General features: G+C 38.2%; 1 protein-coding gene and 1 non-coding gene across 2 annotated transcripts in view; both read right to left on the minus strand.

The window, feature by feature from the left end:
• The window catches only part of Sphkap (SPHK1 interactor, AKAP domain containing), a 93,382-nt gene that overhangs the window by 23,983 nt on the left and 50,398 nt on the right, over positions 1-19,001 (minus strand). Inside the window, exons 3-5 of the mRNA XM_051190603.1 lie at positions 10,674-10,733; positions 8,177-8,311; positions 852-1,107 (exon numbers count right to left, since the gene is read on the minus strand). Of these exons, the coding sequence (XP_051046560.1) occupies positions 852-1,107; positions 8,177-8,311; positions 10,674-10,733 (451 nt within the window). The remainder of the gene's footprint in view (positions 1-851; positions 1,108-8,176; positions 8,312-10,673; positions 10,734-19,001) is intronic.
• LOC127226570 (U6 spliceosomal RNA) lies at positions 13,627-13,729 on the minus strand. The gene has a single exon (XR_007834899.1). It is a non-coding gene; the product is annotated as a U6 spliceosomal RNA (small nuclear RNA).

A 19,001-nucleotide genomic window follows, 5' to 3' on the forward strand; every position in this document is an offset into this window, starting at 1 on the left:
ATTCTGTTGTATAATGTGCCTTTAATGTGGTTCACAAATGCAGGGGTTAGGGGAGGAGAAGGTATTTGGGAATGATGGCATGCCATCACTTTTCCCTGGGAAAGTGACACAGGAAATTGAATTGCAGGGGAAGGGAGAGAGAAGGGGTGGGGGGCTAGAAGAACTTCATGGGAGCTGTGTTGCAAAGATTTGCACTGAAGTTTGCACAGGACCTGCCTCAGCAACAGTGCAACACTTCATGCAAGTCCCTTCTCTCTGGTTTACAATGGGGAGAGGTACACACTCTCTGAGTTCTGTTAATGAATTAATAACATGTAAATGAGAGTTGAGCACTTTGCTGGGTCATTCCCTTCAAATGTCACAACCACCACTAACTAACTGTAAGCCCTCTTGGAAACCAACACTTAAAAGAGATCAGAGAGAAGCCTTAGGTCTCAGAGTCTCAAAGTGAAGTTCTAGGATTCCAATCCAAGCCAGGCCAATTTGATTCCTGTTGATAATACCGGCTTTTGTGGAATGTTTGAGGAAACTAACTTTCTTATTAGGAAGACATTTTCTCTTAGTGGGTAGGAGGGTTTCCCTGTAGAGCACACAGATTCCCCTCAGCATCCCTAAGGCATCTTTTGGGAGCCAGTATCTGTCCAAGCATTGAGATGTCTTAAATATATTAGTCAGCATGTTCACCAATGTTCTCTTATCATCGTTGCCTCACCAAACCTGAGCAAGTAGAGATTATGATTCGACAGCCAAATTGACATGGCCTGAAACTGTTCTTGATCTCCCACTGACAACATTATAGGATGGGGTGACTAATCTGGGAGGACATGTTTGTTTTACCAGCAACGTCTTACCACTCCTGTATTCCTCCACCTCGATCTCTTCCTCCAAGTGCTCAGAGGCAGTAAGGAAATCTTCTTCAATTGAAGACAGGGAACAGTTTGTGTCATCCTCCAGCTTCAAAACATTGGTCTCCAGGTGGAGCTGGCGCTCCTGCACTACTTCCAGACCAATTAAGAACTTGTTGATCTCAAAGATGATGCAGTTGGTACTGTTTGGTCTGTTTCCTCTTGCACATTGTACCAAGCAGATATCAGGCAGCCAAGGACACTAAAGACAGAGAGACAAAAAGGCACTTTCTCCAAAATGACAAAAAAGACAATTGTCCATGACAATTTTCTTCTTCCCAACCTCTCCTGTGAAAAGGAGAAGGCTCTTAAAGATATTTGAAATATCCTCAGTGTTCCTGCTGGCAAACTGTTTGAAAAAACATCATAAGACATTTTGGAACACAGGGCATCTAGAAGAAAGTTTTACTTAAAAGAAAACAACTGGTTGTATCGTATATTCGGGATTTTTCTCATTAAAGCAAAAGACAAGCTGTTCAAAGTTGAATAGGCAAGGAAGATTTTAGTATCCAACAGTATTGAAATAAGCAGAGTGAACACAGAACCCAGGCCATCATCACTGTAATGAAACGCAAAGCAATGGGTATTTAAGGCCTTTTTCTTTTCTTTTTTTCTTTGCTAATTGGCTTTACACAGGGAAAAGTGAAATGTTGTCTATCTGGGGGCAAAAAGCCTATAGATATTAGTACCCCATTCCCTTCTAGAACGAGGAAGGGGGCACTGATCTTAATACATAGTTTTCAGTCTGTGGGTAAAACACTAGTAGGTTATAAAACTGGATAGAGGCTTTACAAAAATTAATTACATTTCAAACGGGAAAGAAATCACAGCAATATGTTACTTGGGCTAAATGCTCAGAGGCAGGACATAGGCTGGGGCCTGGGGTCAGGAAGAAGCTTGGTTGAAGGCTTCCGGGCCACCTCTCTTGATTAAATGGAGACTTTCTCTCAGAACATTATCCTTTGCTAGCTTGATAGTAGCCAAGTGCTTTGACTTTTTTTTTTTGTCAGTGTTTGGGATATGAAGTTAAGTGTTCTCTCAACTATATTCAGGCTTCACATTGGTGCTGCTGTCTTGAAGATGGAGCCAACATGAAATCTAAAGACACACTCTGAAAGAGGCCAGATGGTCTCTACAGCACTAGCACACACAAAAGGCCAGTGACGAAGGGGCCTGAATGATGGCATAGTACCTTGGGTAGACCTGATAATACTATTCGGGTTTAGAGTTATGGACCATCTGGTTATTCTCCAGGATTCATCTTCATTATTCATCATATTTCCATTAAAAGAGCAGCAAAAGTTTTAATTGCTCCTGAACAGATAACAAATAAACCAAAAAAAAAAAAAAAAAAAAAAACCACCAAACCAAAAGGAAACAAAACAAAGATTGTGCACAATTCTCTGCATGTGTGTCTATGTATACATATATGTATATGTATGTGTTCACAAGTGTCATAGGCTGTACACGTGGAAGCTAGAGGTTGACGTTGGGTGTCATTTGTCATTCTCTACCATTCTCCATCTCATTTTTTTTTTTGAGACAGTGTCTCTCAGAAAACTTGGAGTTTTTTGCTTTGGCTAGGTGGGCCCACTGCTAGGTGGGCCAGTAAGACCCCAAGACCTGCCCACTGCTATGCTCATATCTCACAGCATTGGGATTATGCTACATTGTTATAACACTTGTCCTTTACTTGAGTGCTGGGGCTCCCTCCTAAGGCCAGCATGCTTCCACAACAACTATCCTACCCACCGAGCTACTGCTCCAGCCCCTACAGTTTCATTTTAATAATAGCAATAATGTGTGGATTTACAGCAGATTTCAGGGGAAATGTCTCCAGATGGACATAAAAGTTAATGGACAGGGAGAAAGTCAATCCTTAAGTGGAATTAGAAATGTTTGGGAATAAATATTTTATGTCTGAATGGTCACTTTTAAAAAGGACATTTCAATTCTATGTTCATCTGTGGATGGCGTTAATCAGGTCTAATGCTTGTGTATTTATTAGTGGGGAGCACAAGGCTGTACAAAAGGATACATACACATAGATGCCCACATGCTAGCTTCTAAAGTACTTTAACATTTTCTTTTAATTAATTAATTAATTAATTAATTTAATATAACCAAGTCCATTTAAATGAAAGCAAACATTTAATGAAGATGTGGCACATCTACACAATGGAATACTACTCTGCAGAAAAAAATAATGGTATCTTGAAATTCGCAGGCAAGTGGATGGCACTTGAAGAAACCATCCTGAATGAGGTAATCAAGTCACAAAAAGAGGAACATAGTATGTACTTACTTTAACATTTTCTTATCTGTCTGACATATACGAATTTTTGATTGAATATTGTAACTAGAGTAATTGTAGGAAAGATGATCTTAAAACAAAGCAGTCAATCATTTGCATAATGGTTCAGGATTTCCTAGTTTGCAGGGACAGAATTTAGCCATGCACATTTGTGATCTGAACTGTCTCTCAAGGATGGTGGTGCCTTGTGTTTCAAAATGCAGTACACAGACTGGAAGTCTCAGCCTTTTCTGGATGCTCTTTTGAAATGTGTAATTTCAGACTTTAACCCAGTTACACTAAATCATGGCATGCTTCTTCAAGGAAGTCACATGCGTGGACTTAGAGATGCACTGGCGTGTTGCTTTTACTGAACCCACAGACCTGGGGTTCTTCATCCCAAGTGGTGAAGAACAGTAATTCTTTCTTTCCTCTGAAATAGTTTCCTTTCTTCCAAACTTAGACCTAGCCCATTAATTTGAAAAGTACCAGACATCTTCTGACTGTTAGACACAAAGTACACTGTGAGGAACAAAGCAGGACAGCCAGGCAGTTACCATAAAAGGCAGCCCACCATATCTGCCAACTGTAAAGAGAATTATTAACTGGAACCATGTGCCAAGATAATTTCTTATTGGCTACTTAATATTATTCAGATTAAGTGTGCAACATAACAAAGCAATGTGGATCAGGAATAGTCCAAGATAGATTTAAAGTAACTTTTTTGTTGTTGTTGTTAATTGTGCACTGCTACACAGGTTTGGAATTTTTTAGAAAGAAAGTGTACTTTTTTAAAAGTCTCCTAAAAATAAATAAAAATCTAAGAGTTGTAGCCAAGTAAAGCAAAAAATAGCTTATAACACAAAGACATATCACATAACTTTATGATACTTTACATGTTCTGAACCTTCCTGATGTTGCCATCCTTTAAGATAGTTCTTCATGTTGTGATGAACCCCAATCATAAAATCATCTTCATTGCTACTGCATACCTGTAATTTTGTAACTGTTATGAATAGTAATATAAATATATATGTGACCCCCAAGGGTGGGCCATAACCCCCCCCCAGGTTGAGAATCACTGCTTTACAGGGTAATTTTCAAATCTTGCTGATTCCAATGTAATTGATCTATATATTTATGAGGCTGGCAATCCATGGCTCCTTCACTGACAAGAATATAGAGCCAAAATTATCTAACTCTTCCTTCCAAGGCTAGACAAGTACACAGTGTAAGAGCCAGAAATGCAATTCAGGCTTAATGCACACTAGAGGTATTCTTTATCCTCATGGTTGCTTGGTCCAAACAAAAAATACCCATTATCCACAGAAGGTGGAAACTGGTGTGAAGTTTAAAAAGAAGAGAGGCTGCACCTGGGCCTTTGCAAACCCATGCATGTGCAGTTAATTATACCCTCCTTTCATCTCATAGGAAGGATAACCACAGGAGTGGACCTCACTGTTGTATATGATAAGCTTCTCAATACATAGTCAAGTGTTCCAGTTAGCTCTTATTGTCAACTTGACACAAACCTGAGTCACCTGGGAATAGGGAACCCCAAGTGAGCTGTCTCAGTCAGATCGGCTCATGACCATATTAGCGAGAGATTGTCAGATGAGAGATGATCTAGCCCACTATGGGTAGCACCATCCCTAGGCTGGTGAGCAGGGGATGTGTAAGAAAGATAAGGGTGTCAGAAGGTGAGTAGCATTCCTTTGTAGTTTCTGCTTTAGTTCCTGCTCTGATGTCCCTCAATGATCGACTGTTACCTACATGCGTAAGCTAAAACCTTAAACCCTATTATCCATAAGCTGCTTTTGTTTACAGTGTTCATTGTAGCAAAAGAACTCAAACAGGACTGAAAGTAAATCATTTTACTTAGTATTTTATGTAACTATTGGCTATTGAAATTCTTTTCTTATTATTACTCTTCTTAGGTGATGACAGTGCATGTTCATTAATGCTTTGAGATGTATGCATGTGGACTGTTGGGTATGTACTTACATATACTTAATAATACACATAGACATAAGGCTCCAGCTAATGACTGTAAGGGTGTTTCCCAAAAGCCAGGTCTTAACTTGCTCATGACTGTATTCCCAGCATGGTCAAGAACTAGAGGCACTTAGTAAGTCATCAGTGTATTGTTAGACCATTTCTACTACTAATCCCTACTAATCCAGTTTATGCCAGTCTCTACATCCTTAATTGTGGTTTAACAGAGTGCCAATTTTAATGGGTGGCAATGCAGACAATCATAGAATATCTTTGAAAAGTAGATAGATACTTGCTATGGTGGCCAAGATGGGGTTCAGTGTTGATGCTGCTCCCTTTTCTGACCTATTAAAACATGTGATGTGGTAACTACAAAAATCAGCTTTGGGAAGACCTGGGAATCTGCAGAGAGGCAAAGGGATACAGGATAAGGAATGGACAGTCTAATAAAAAGGAAGTATGAGATGAAAGTGATAAACCTGACAGATAAGAATTGATAGCTTATAGGTAAAATGTTACAAAACTGAACATTTTGTTTGTCTTTTGACATGGGTCTCAAACTCCTATCCTCCAGTGGTCCTCCAAATCCAGCCTGACAGATAGTGGGGACTATAAGTGGCACACAACCGTGATTGACTTTGAACACTTTTTACTATGTGATAATTAATGAGTTATTGGTAACTCTACTCCCAAGGGTCTCATGGAACATCTTTGCTTCTTTGGTGAACATAATTTAACCTCTTTGTCTTTATGTTCTGTGAGGCAGAATTTTCTGCTTCATTTACTGTTTGGGACATTCACAGGAAGTTAATCTCTGAGTTCAGGGATGAATCTTGCCTGGACAGTCTTAACAGTATATTCCTCAAATGAGAGTGACCGGTTAAAAAATGAATATATAACACATGAGAGAACTCACTCAATGTGGCATTGGAAAACTACCTGAAGTGTTAGTTTTAGTCAACTTGGACAAAAGGATAACGTCTCCTTGTGTTTGGTAAATAGGACCTACAGAGAGAAACCAGGAAATAGATTATAAGGAAAATCCATGTCCTGTCAACATGGTTCAAGTCCTTTCATCTTTCTACTCCCTGTGTTTGCTTAGTTATACATACATTCTCTGTGTGCTTACATCTATTTTCAGTCATTTTTTTTCTCCAGCCCTTCCAGCCATGTTTAATTAAGAATCTTAACTAAGATCAATCAAAGTCTACCAAGCCTAGGTTCAATTAATGTAAGTATCACTTTTCTTGGCTATATGAAAAGAAAATTGGGTCTTCTCAATAACACCTGAAATTGCCAATATTACCTATAGCTGAGCACATCAGTAAAAACCGATCTAGTATTATAAGGTAGACAGAAAAAAATTTCTCAATTGTTTCTATATCTAAAACCATAACATATAATTTGTGTAGAAATCATGTAAAATTTATAGTTACAAGCCTTGTTGTTAGCTTCAGAATCAAGAATATGATTACTAAGCCAGAAAGCTTTCCTTTTCACTGATTGGTCACATTGTTTAAAAAGTCATTATTAAAAGGTTGCAATTTTAATATAAAGTAACTTCATTTTATTTAAGAAGATATTTAAGAGAAAAAATAGCTTCAGTTTTTTTTTGTAGGATGTTGAATTTTATACAATTTTGTTGTTCTTTTCTAAGAAAACTAAAATTCATTTTGAATAATGTGAGTTTTACAAATTCCATTTCTCAAGTTGATGCTCCAAAGTAAAAATGCATTTATTCTGCTTCATAGATGGATAAATCCAGGATGAGAAAGACCCAAATTCTTCAGATTCAAATCCCAAGTGGTGGCTTTTCAGGAATATCATCTCTCTGACTGACAAGGTGTAAATTATTATGTACTATTGGATTTTTGTTTTGTTAGTAAGAATGACCACACTAGGGTGAAGATATGTGGTCAGGGCAGTGCTTGCCCTTCACTTCCAGAACTAGTTGGAGTTTACTTTGTGATATTAAGGAACTTCTCATATATATATATATATACCTTTAACTGGGTTGTAGATCATTCCTGGGCACAAAGGCAGAGGAAATCCAGGCCTATAATTATTGTTAAAATACTTAACAACTTTCAGATTTTAATTTTTTTTTCTGGTCATCATTGTTTTGCTCAATACAAAAGGTACTTAGAAACTTAGAACTTTTCTCAATAACCCCCAGAAATCCAGATAATGAAAAATATTACTATATTGATATCTCAATTAAAAAATTCAAATAGACTAGGTAGAGATCTGCACTAAGTCTCTGGAGTCAAAAACTGAGTACAGGCTGGCCTTCTGAGTTTCTGATATCCTGGTGCACAACAAATAACACTTTAATTTGGAGCTGTGGTCTATATTATTACAGCATACCTTGTGTGTACTTGCCTTGCAAATAGTCTAAAAAGCTTTAAATGCATTCTTCAAACTAGTGCTGTAATAATTTATACAAAGCAAAAAGGAAGTATCAGAATATACAATATTTCCACTTCTACTTTATTTTTAATGATATTATTTCTTCTGGGATTTTATTCCTTGGGCCTCAAATCAGAAGCCACATTCTCTACTTACAATCTTGGCTAACTGGTATTTCTTAAGGAGCAAATAATTCCCAGAAGAATGATACTGATGGATGGTGTGATGACCAAATGATACATAGTAGAATTCTGAGTTTGTTCCTAAAAGGGGAGAAAATTGTGAAAAATATTTAGCTAGGCTTTGTAAAACAGAAAGTGGGATAACCCAGTATCTGCTTAAGCCACAGTGAAATAACACTATGGATCTGAGAACTGATGTGGAGGGGAAAATCTATCAAGCTCTAAGTGGTGCTGTCTGGGAGAAACAGAGATAAAGGCCAGTATCAAATACAGAGCTCTTGTTGGTTCTGCTGCTAAAGTTCATGCATAGCATCTGTTTTGGGGTCATATCTATCTGACTACAGAAAAGTTTTTCACTAAGTGACTAGTTGATCAAGAACTATGTTCCTTACCTGTGAAACATCGAAATCTGCCTGGAGGTTCCCAGAGGCTAACCCACTTAAGAGGACAATTTCATTTTCTTTCGGTTGTTGGACATTCATAGAGCTGATGAGTTTTGGAAGGTCTGGTGAAACATTGAGCAGTTTCTGTGGAGTAAGACTTTGTTAGTTCAGAGGATTCCTTTATACATTTAAACTAGTACTTCCAAACTGTTCTATCTCCAAAAGTCATTTGTGATGGGAGATGTCATTCTGTAAATATGTTTCTCTTATTGGTTAATGAATAAAGCACTGTTATCAAATAGGAAGGCAGGATAGGCAGGACTAGGAGACAAGTAGGATTCTGGGAAATGTAGTGGGGAGAGTCAAGATGTAGAGACTTGAGAGGAAGAGGTCAGGACCCTCTCTTCAGTAAGATAAGACCACATGGAAATACTTAGATTATTAGAAATGGGCTAATAATTAAGACAGAGACAACCAATAAGAAACACTAGTAACAGATCAACAGTTTTATATCTAATACAGCATCTCTGTGTGTTATTTGGGTTTTTGGGGGCTGACAGGGCTGTGGGGCCAGGCTGGTGGAAAAACTGCTCATAACACATTTATTATTTAGAATATAGATAATTTGCTGTTTAGTCTATAGATCCTTACTATACAACCTAAGACACAGGGGTCATTGTAGAAAGAAGTTTGCTATGGGATTATTTCTAGAAATGTCAGAGAAGCTACCCATGAAGTATGACCATCATGGCTGCCTAAACCTGACCTGAACAAGGATGACACCAATGTATGTGCTAACACGCAAAGGAGAAAGCTCAAGAGGCCTCAACACTACAGAGGACTGCAGGAAATTAAGGAATGCTGAGTGATGGGTAAATAAATAGCTTTCCCCAGGGAAGAACACAACTATCTGATATGAAATGGTCATCCCTGAAAACATAACACACACACACACACACATACACACACACACCACTACCACCACCAACACCATCATCAACAATAATCAAAAAAGAGATGTGTTTGGGAGGAGCTCAGGGATAAGAGGGAAAGTTGGAAATGATGTAATTATAATCTCAAAATATAAAAACACATTAAAAACCTTGAAATCTAGAAAAGAAACTGCTTCAATTTGGATAATAAGAATTAAGGTTGGAATAGAAAATTTAAGCTTAAAAATAACTCTGGTTTAAATTTTCCAAAGTGAACATTTGGCAATTACTATCACACAATAGGAAAAAACACTATTTGGAAATATTTTTCCCTCTTAAAATTTGAGTTAAAGGAATTACTTTACTAGTAATCTTCTGTTCCAACAAACTCAATAATTAAAAAAACATCACTCTCAATACTGATTTTGGTTTGATTATGTTCAAAGCAGTTTGGTAAAGCCTATTTATGTGACATCCTATTTCATTTAATCCTTTATACAGAACCTTGTGTGACTGAGATGCCATACTTACTTTCATATATTCATTAATAGCCTATGGCCTAGAAAATGGTAACTTGCACAATTCATGTCATCTATATGAGTTGAAGCCATATAGATGGAAACTCTCTTAAATAATTCCATAAATTATGAGGATGCAGTTATTATGATGAGTCTTTGTTTCCACCCTCTCTGTCCTATCTCTGAAGGACTCTCCATAATAACTCCATTGCATAAAGTTATATGCACAATTTTCTTTGAAACCTCTTGTGCTACACAAGGAACAATATTTGGAACCTGATGAAAGTTTATATTGAGTAATCCCTGTGAGTAACTAGATTCAGTTATACCAAGAAAAAGACACAGAAGCACTGAGTAACCTTAGGTTCTGCATATACTGTGACTAGGTCCTGAATAACTGAGCTCCTAGTATCAACCGAGTGAAGCATGCATGTACTGTCATGTGATAATCCAAGGGCCAATATGTTGTTATAGCAAATGAGGTCAAACCTCTCAGCTTTGGGTATGTAATGACAAAGTATGACATTACTTAATTCTTTTTGCTGTACCACAGGCATGCTCAGCTTCTAAAGAACTGAACAGACATTCAGGAGGTTAGTGCAGCCAATGATTCATACCAGGGTTCAACCTTGGATGAGCTTGGGGAAGTTGGCTGTTATGAGGTACAAAATATTCAAGCTGATGATGAGGGTTAGACAAGGAAAACACAGTTGAGACAAGATTTGATGGCAAGAATGGGAGTCATCCTGAGAACTAGAGGAAAGGACCGACTACCTTCATCTAGGAAAATGCATGCCAGACTGTGCTGTGAAAGCTAAGAAATGACAGAATAGTCACGTTAGGATGCTGATGGGTGAGGGGAAGTGCCTCCCTGAACAGTTTTGTGGGCAGAGAGAAATTACTCTCAAACATATAGCAGGGCAACAGTCTGAAAAACTGCAGGGCAAGGTCAGGGAAATGGGCAGGGATGAAGCCATCTGCACTTTTACAGAAGAGCATCACAAAGTCTAGCATTCCTCACAGGCTCCTGGAGGGCTCCAGGTCCAGCTCTCTTACCTGCTGCAGGTGCTCTGTGCTGCAGGCATCCTTGTTTACATCCAGATTCACAAAACAGACCTGAAAAAAGAAAGCATCAATTATGTGAAGAATCTATCCATCCTGTTTGAAAAAGGATCCTAACACCCATTTGTAGAAATTATTTTAAAGTCTTAGGAATTTTATATAGCTTGACATAGAGGTCATCACTTCACTTTGGGTCTCTACAAAGATTCCCAACCCCCTTCTCACATGTCTCGATTGTCATAGCAAATGTCTTCCTTTCATAGACCAACATAGTCAAGCAATTTCCGGTTTTGCCTGTGTCACAGCAAAATCTTCAGGTTTTTGTTATTATTGAATCCCATGAAATAGAAAAGAAAACAAAGAAACCAAGCAAAGAGACCAGTAATGTGTTGAGCCTCAGCTTACAAATCATGAGTAATTGTCTACATTCTCCCAGTACAATATGTGATGACGGGTCTCTGAATGCCTGGGTACTGAGTTTATTTTAATTTATTTACATTTGTAAAGGTTGCTCCTTAGTTGTTCATCTTAGATGAATGCCTAATTCAGTCAGTTTAAAATAATGGGTACATTATTAAATATGGTTTTCAAACAACATTGAAATAGCTTGTTCCAATTCAAATTTCAAGCACAGGATACAGATAGATAGTACTCTGAACAATGGGATGAAGTTGGAAAGAAGATTAAAGATAAATTTCAAAGAGGAAAGTTGGGTTTATGAAAGTTGGAAGATTCTGTTCAGCAAGGAATAAGGAGAATTTCCATTGATGGCAGGGGTAGTGCTTGGAGATAAAACACACTGTCAGGCAACTGTTGCTCAGCCTGGGAGAAAAGGAAGTTCTGGAAATAAAATCTTACAATGATTATATCAAATCAGATGACAGGAATGAGGTTTTATATTCGTCAAAATCTTCCAAATGTTTTTATTCTTAACTTATTGATTTGAATATGTAAAACAGAGCACATCATCAAAATTTTAGTAAGATGTGTGATTTTACTAGATGCCTGCAGACCTGTGGGGCCTTCTGATTTCATTTGGTTTCTACAAAGTCATGGTTTCTCAGAATTCACCCTATTCTTTTTGAGATTAAAAGAATAGTCCACAACTGAAGGCCTTAAAAGCCAGTGTGATTTATACTCTGCTGGAGCGTGAAACAGACCACTGCTGCTCTGCTTCCAGATAAGAGATTTCCCCAAGCTTTATGGACTCTTATGACCCTTGCATTACATTCTATGGTATAGCAGGTACTTGTTCAGACAGATTGTTGGGTATTATGGAGACATAAGGCTATGAGACGCTCCTTTATTTTTATTCAAGCTCTATTTCCTCAAGACACTCTGAATGGAAAATCGGGAGTCACGGGACATGTGTCCCTTTGCAGATAATGCAATGAAAGTGCAGTAGATGGGAGTCAGAAATGGTTCACAATCTAGAACCATTTGAGGATTCGTAGAGTAATTGGAACTTTGACCTTGGAAAATTGGCTCAGTATCCATTAGCACTCAGGGGTATTGATACCACACTATCAGCACTGTAGACATTGAATTAATTTGATGACTGTCCACTTATCTTTAAAAAGGCTATTACTTTTTTCCAGGCACATCACAAAACTCTCATTATCGAGTATCATAGTGGGAAAAGGCAAAGCAGAGACCATTGAAAGGCATCTAGGATAGTGATTATCTGCCCTCTAACACAAGTTTCAGTTATAAGAAGACAAATTTGCTCATCCACGGTGGACCATGGTATGACATTTTGCTGATACATGTCAACAACCTGCTTATATCTGGCCTGGAATATTTTTGTTTCTGTATCTTGCTGTAGGATGTTGATTAAGGATTTTTAGAACTCAATTTATACTATATAAACACACACACATATATACATATATACACTGATTTTTTTTTATCAAGGGAACATTTATTCAAGAAAAAGAATAATAAGGTTTATTAGATATGAAATCAAATATCCCTTTTGTAATAAAATACCAAATATAGGTACTGGGAACATGGTTCAGTGGGTACACAGCTTGTGATACAAGTTTGAGTTCAAAGCCTCAGAAACAAAGTAAGTAATATCTAGATGTGGTAGTGTACATCTGTAATCCCAGCACCATTAGGGCAAGATTGCAGGCAGAGAATTCCTAGAAGATCCTGGTCCAGCTAGAGAAACAACAGATCTTGTCTCAAAAGAGGAATGTGAGGACCCCCCCACCCACACACACTGAGGAAGGGGAGAAGAAAACCTCTCAAATGTGAAAACTTTGAAAACCTCCAGAAAGGTGGTATTTTAACTGCCTAATATATTCCCCTATAACACCCTTCCACTAATTTCTGATTATACATTAATTAGCTCTTTTTTTTTCAAGAAGTTTTAGAATTGTATCTTCTCCACTGAGAGTAAAGCCATAACCCAGTATTGTTTTTATATGGTTTAGTGCTTTTCAGCTACTCAAATTCTTATTTATAGAACATTACCCTGTTTTTTTTAGTTTAATTTCCATTTTAATGGGAAGCTGTCACACAATTCCTTTCATGTTTGAGTTATTATAGTATTACTACTTATAGCATACTTTGGGTTGACTGAGCATCACTGAAAAATCCCACTGATGGCTGGGAAATTCTACATAGGCTAGCTCTGCTCACTGCTATCTTGTGCCTGGAGTATTGAGATGTGGAGTATGTACTAACATGATTATGACCTCTGACCTGACTCTATCATGTCACAGTGTTTGGTTTGGTTGCCCCTTTCTATGGCAAGAATATCCCTGGGAACCATTTCTTCTTGCAGGTGGCTACAAATACTTTAAGTGTATATGAAATTCCCTAAAGCCACATAGTCTGTATCTCATAACTATAATCCCATCCAGTTTCTCTAGTGTCAGAACTCACAAATGCCTTGGAAAAGTTTAGGCGCAGAATAAGATACATTGAAAATCTGAATAGAAATGGTAGCTAAAATATCTACCTTTTGAAAAGTTTGCACGGGGGCCATGCTAATCTTCTCTGTGTCGTTCCAATTTTAGTATATGTGCTGCCGGAGAAGAAACCTAAGAGTTTCATACAAGGTCCCTCGGAGAAAGGAAAGGAACAAGATCTCCTGAGCATATTGGGAATGGGTGGGAGAGCAGGGAGTGGAGAGGGAGTAAGGAGGAAGAGAAGAGGAGGAGAGGAGAACATTTGGGACCAGGAAGATTGAGTCAGGGGATGAATAGACTAGAGTAAACAAACAAACAAAAACAAAAAGAGAGATACCATAGTAGAGGAAGCCATTATAGTTTTGAAGAGAAAACTGACCCTAGAGAAATGTCCAGAGACCTACAAGATGACCCCTACTAACAATCTGAGCAACAATGGAAAGGGTAACTTAAATGCCCTTCCCTGATAATGAGATTGATAACTAACTTATATGCCATCATAGAGCCCTCATCTAGTAGCTGATGGAAACAGAAGCAGACACCACACTTAAACACTGAGCCGAACTCCAGGATTCCATTTGCAGAGAGGGAGGAGTGATAAGAAAATGAGGTCAAGACCAGGCTACAGAAACAAACAGAGACAGCTGACCTGAACAAGGGGGAGCTCATAGAACCCCAGACTGATAGCTGGGAAACCAGCATTGGACCGACCCAGACCCCCTGAACTTGAGACTCAGTTAGAAGGCCTAGGCAGTCTACAGGAACTGACAGTGGAACAGGGATGTATCCCTAATGCAAGAAAGGACTTTGGAATCACATTCCTCATGGAGGGATACTCCCTTAACCTAGAGACAGGAGGGAGGACCTAGACCCTATTCCAAATGACTTCACAGATTTTTGATGATCCCTCCTGGGAGGCATCACCCTCCCTGTGGAGTGGGGGGGGATGGGAGAAAGGGGCCAGGGGGACATTGGAGGGATGGAGAGCGAACTGGGATCAATACATAAAAAGAAAAAAATAAATATATATAAAAATAAAATAAAAAAATATTTGCAACATAATCATTTGAGAATTTTTTTGTCCCTAGCCCAGGGCCTTAGAAGTAGGACCTCTGCATATTCAGAGCTTTGCAAGCACAGCCCTGACAGTTTTACAGTTATCTGCTTCCTATTGAGATAGCCCTTGTGATTGGATTGCTGTTTACAAATGTAACTCCCTCTTACTTCAGGTTATTTCCTTGGAATTCAGTCATCCATTCATGCTTACCCCTAAGTAACAATACAGATCTTTATAAGAAGAGTAGGGAAATGGTAGGTATGGAGTGGCCAGTTTTGAGAGACCAAGCATTTATCCTCTCTGAGGTATATGTTCTTTGGGCTGTGTGCCCAGAAGACAGACAATACATGGTGCTCTTCTTGTTCTTGTGGAGTTAGGTACCTGGAAGGAGAACACATCATACAATGAGAAGCAACATTACGAGATGAGTAAAGGTGGACTGGAGAAGGATGCTGGAGTGTTGGGCCAGTCCCAAATGATATCCCAGAGAAGACACATTTGAGGTGAGCAGAAGGGGAAAGTTCCTATAATGAATGGGCGATCTTTATATGATGTACATCCACTGAGCAATCCCATGAGAGGCTTTGCATTAAGTTTGCTGGGAGGAGAAGCCAGAGCTCTGAAGCCCAAAGAAATAGGACTTCTGAGCAGAAGACCTTTCTTCTGACATAGTGAAAACTCAAGGCATCTTCTATCATTTTAAAGGAGTAGAATGAAAGAGGATATCAGCATTTTATGCTACACTCATTGCCTCACAAGTGCTGAGAGAGCGATGGATATTTCCCAACTTGACTGACAGCTTGGAAGCTTGTGATGGAAATGTTTGGTAAGAAGGTACAATAAAGTTCTGTGGAGGGTATGGTTAGACTAGTTCTGTGTGACTAAATTATGAAAGTCAAGGGATTTTTGTGCTCTGGTTCTTCAGGATGAAGAACATTTTGTGGTGATGATGGGGTTGGGAGCTGGTGCTGCAGGAGATACCAGCTAGTAGGCACCAAGGCACCTGTGCTGGCTTGTCTCCTTACTTGATTAAATGGTACAGAGTTCTCAGGGAAATACCCAAATAAGCAAATCCAAGTATGCCACGTGACTCCAGGAGGGAGCTGCTGGCAAAAGATGGTTGTGTTTACAGAATTTCCATTTCCTTGAACATGGTCTATCTTCCTTTGCCCTTTATGTGTGCCTGAGACAGGCACTGCTCCTCAGTCATGTTTTTAGTGCTTATCATAGTGCCTAGCACATTCTTTCTTTTTAAATGATTTATTTTTATTTGTGGTGTGTGTGTGTGTGTGTGTGTGTGTGTGTGTGTGTGTGTGTGTATGCAAGGTGAACATTTTGCTTTTCTTCTTGTTTTTCTATGCCTTTTCCATTGAAACAGGGTATTTTAATGAACCTAGAGGTTGCCTTTTTTTTTTTTTTTCAGTATGTTCACCTATGCTGGTGTCCAATGAGCACCTTGACCCCAACCCATGTGTCTCTTCCATCCCCACACCCCAGTTCTATCCCAGCTTCAGGAATGGGGATACAAGCTCACATAGCAATGCCTGTGATATTTGTTGTCTACTACGTAATTTTGTGTGAATGTAGTGAAATGTAGTGAAAACCAGATGTGAGAAAAATGTGATGCTAAGATCTACTCAAACAAAGTAATATACAATAAATTTAATTGGACTACAAATCAAACAACTTTTGAGAGATAAATGATTTTATAGATGAAGCCAATAATGTTATATCAGGTTAAAAACGAGTTTTAACTTGGGATTTAATTGAGAACACATTAGAAGAACTGGTGATGGCTCTCAGGATCTATATCATGTATGGACAGTTTTAGGTTGCTTTGTGTTAATTCCAGTCAACATTTTAGATTATTCATATAGACAGATGCAACAGTAAGGAGAAACCACCCTGCTTGTACCCACCGTGAGCAAACAGTGGTAGAAAGCTAGATGACAACAGGGATTTTAGCCAGGAGATGGCATCTTTGACTTTCTCTGTTAGGACTGTTTCCATGTCTCTTGAAGTCAGCTAAAAACTTTTATTCATATAGAGATGGTTCTTATGAACAGTTTATTAAAAGCAGGATGTCAAATTGGCGTTAAGATTTAGACATTTGAATGTTGTTTATGAGCAAACATATACTTAGGGTTTATTTTTGAAGACAACTAGCTCGTTTCAGCTGCTTTGAACAATGCAGCCATCTGCCCATAGGAGCTATGACAAGATCCCTTAATTTGACAGTATCAAAATGCTGATCCCTACAATGCTTTCAAAGGAAAAAAAAGAAAAAGCTGTCTCTTTTCTTCCTATAACCAAAAAAAGTCTGCTAGTTTCAGGACCCTGGACCCAATTTATCCTCTTAAAGTGTCACATTTTTTCTGATAGTAGTTTAGGCTGATGATACCAAAAGGAAAACTTTTCCATCAGTGTTGCATGCTGTCTTGTTGTCAGCCATTCTGGGACACACTCGACTCTTTGGGATGATACTGCATTTGTATACAGTTATTGCTTCAAAATAATTGCAGCAATCATACAAAACGCAAGTCTTATTTACACTCAAGGCTGTCAAACTTCTTTGCTTCCTTTGATTGTCAAAATTTAAAAAATACATTTGAAATGTTTTTCGAAGAGACAATTGAGCACTTTGTGATGAAATGCCCAGTGGAAGCTATAGACAGGGCAAAGAAATAGATATTCTAACTAACTGTACATAAAATCAATTTTACAAATTAATAGAAATGGGTTAATATTTAAGACAGAGTTAGCCAATAAGAAATACTAGTAACTAGTCAATAGCTTTATATCTAAAAAAATAGTTTTGAAAAGAGATTCATTCTAAGTAATTGTTTGAACTCAATCTGCTTGAAAATTTTGTTCTGTGCATATACAAATAAAATGGTAAGAGAATTTACTCTGCAAGCATAAAGATCTGACTTAAAATCCCCAGCATCTACCTACAAAAAGTCAGATCTGACTGCTTGTCTCTATAACCCCAGAACCGTAAGGAGGAAATGGATATATCCAGAGAGCTTTCTGGTCTACCAACCTAGCCAAAACGGTGAAGTTGCTTCACTGAAGGATCCCGTCTCATGGCAGAGAGCAACAGAGGAAGGCACAAGACATCTGTTGTCTTTGATATTTATTTTTTTTAATCCTCAGAAGAAACTGTTAATTGGCAATCAAATCTTATTTTTCATAATATTCCTTCCACAGCCATAAGTAACTACACAACTATTTAATGCCTTTCATAGAGTTTTCTATCCTAGACATTTAATAATGTAAATGCAAATATACAATATGTGGCTTTATTATGATTGCCTGACATGTTTAGTTCAATTGTACCAAGTGTGTATTTGTACTTCATTAGATTTTATTATTGAAGAATAATATTTCATTGTGAGAAAATATCCATTTTATATGTCCATTCTTAAACCCTTTGTTTCTTTTAAAAGGAATGCTTATTTCTCAATACTTTTTGCATGAGAATTTGGGAAATATAAGGTGATCTTTAACTGTACTGTGTCATTTTCATCTTGGCTGTGAGAATCTTGGTACCTCTTACTACTAAAAGGTATGCTCTTAACAAGGGATACCAAAATATTGTGGGAAGTGATGAATCAAATTCTGTTGGGAACTCTATGTACCTGGATGCTTCACTTGTAAAGAATAGAAAAAAAAAGGTGTGTGGTAGACTTAGCTCCACTTTGAACATATTTTCCTTCTTAGAGGTTATTTAGACTACTAACATGCATAGAGTTTGGATAGTTATTTTTTTCAACTCTGGAGTCATGTTGTAGGCTCGTGTATATAAAGAAAAGTCAATACATTTTAAGCAAATGAATTAGTATAGACACCTGGATGATGCTGAGGGGCCTCATATTCTGCAACAAGACACCACTCACTTTTGTTCAACATGATTTATTACCAGGAATCCCCAATACTCAAGCCTAGGCTACATAGCAGTATGATGAAGACCAACCAAGACACATAGTGAATTCATTTCTCTAAACCACCACTGCTGCTGCCTCTGCTGCCACCACCATCAACACTGCACAACCACCACCTTCCAACATCTTAGAATGTATGTAGCTCAGTTTACAAAATGCTCACAAATATCTGGGCTGAATTAATTCCCCAAACCACAGGTGCACACTCAGCCTTCTACTTTGCCTACTGTGATTTAAAAAAAAAATCAAGCTGCATAAAGCCACTGCAATCACTAACAGCTTTCACAGGAATAATCATTTCTGGTGTATGGGAGAAGGGTATGCGGAGCTGTTTCTTCTTAGATGGCCGGGACCTCAGAAAGTGGTAGGTAGGATGCTCTGTTTGCTGGTTCTGAAGGGTTAG

The sequence above is a fragment of the Phodopus roborovskii genome, unplaced genomic scaffold (assembly GCF_943737965.1).
Source record: "Phodopus roborovskii unplaced genomic scaffold, PHOROB, whole genome shotgun sequence".
Taxonomy (NCBI): Eukaryota; Metazoa; Chordata; class Mammalia; order Rodentia; family Cricetidae; genus Phodopus; species Phodopus roborovskii.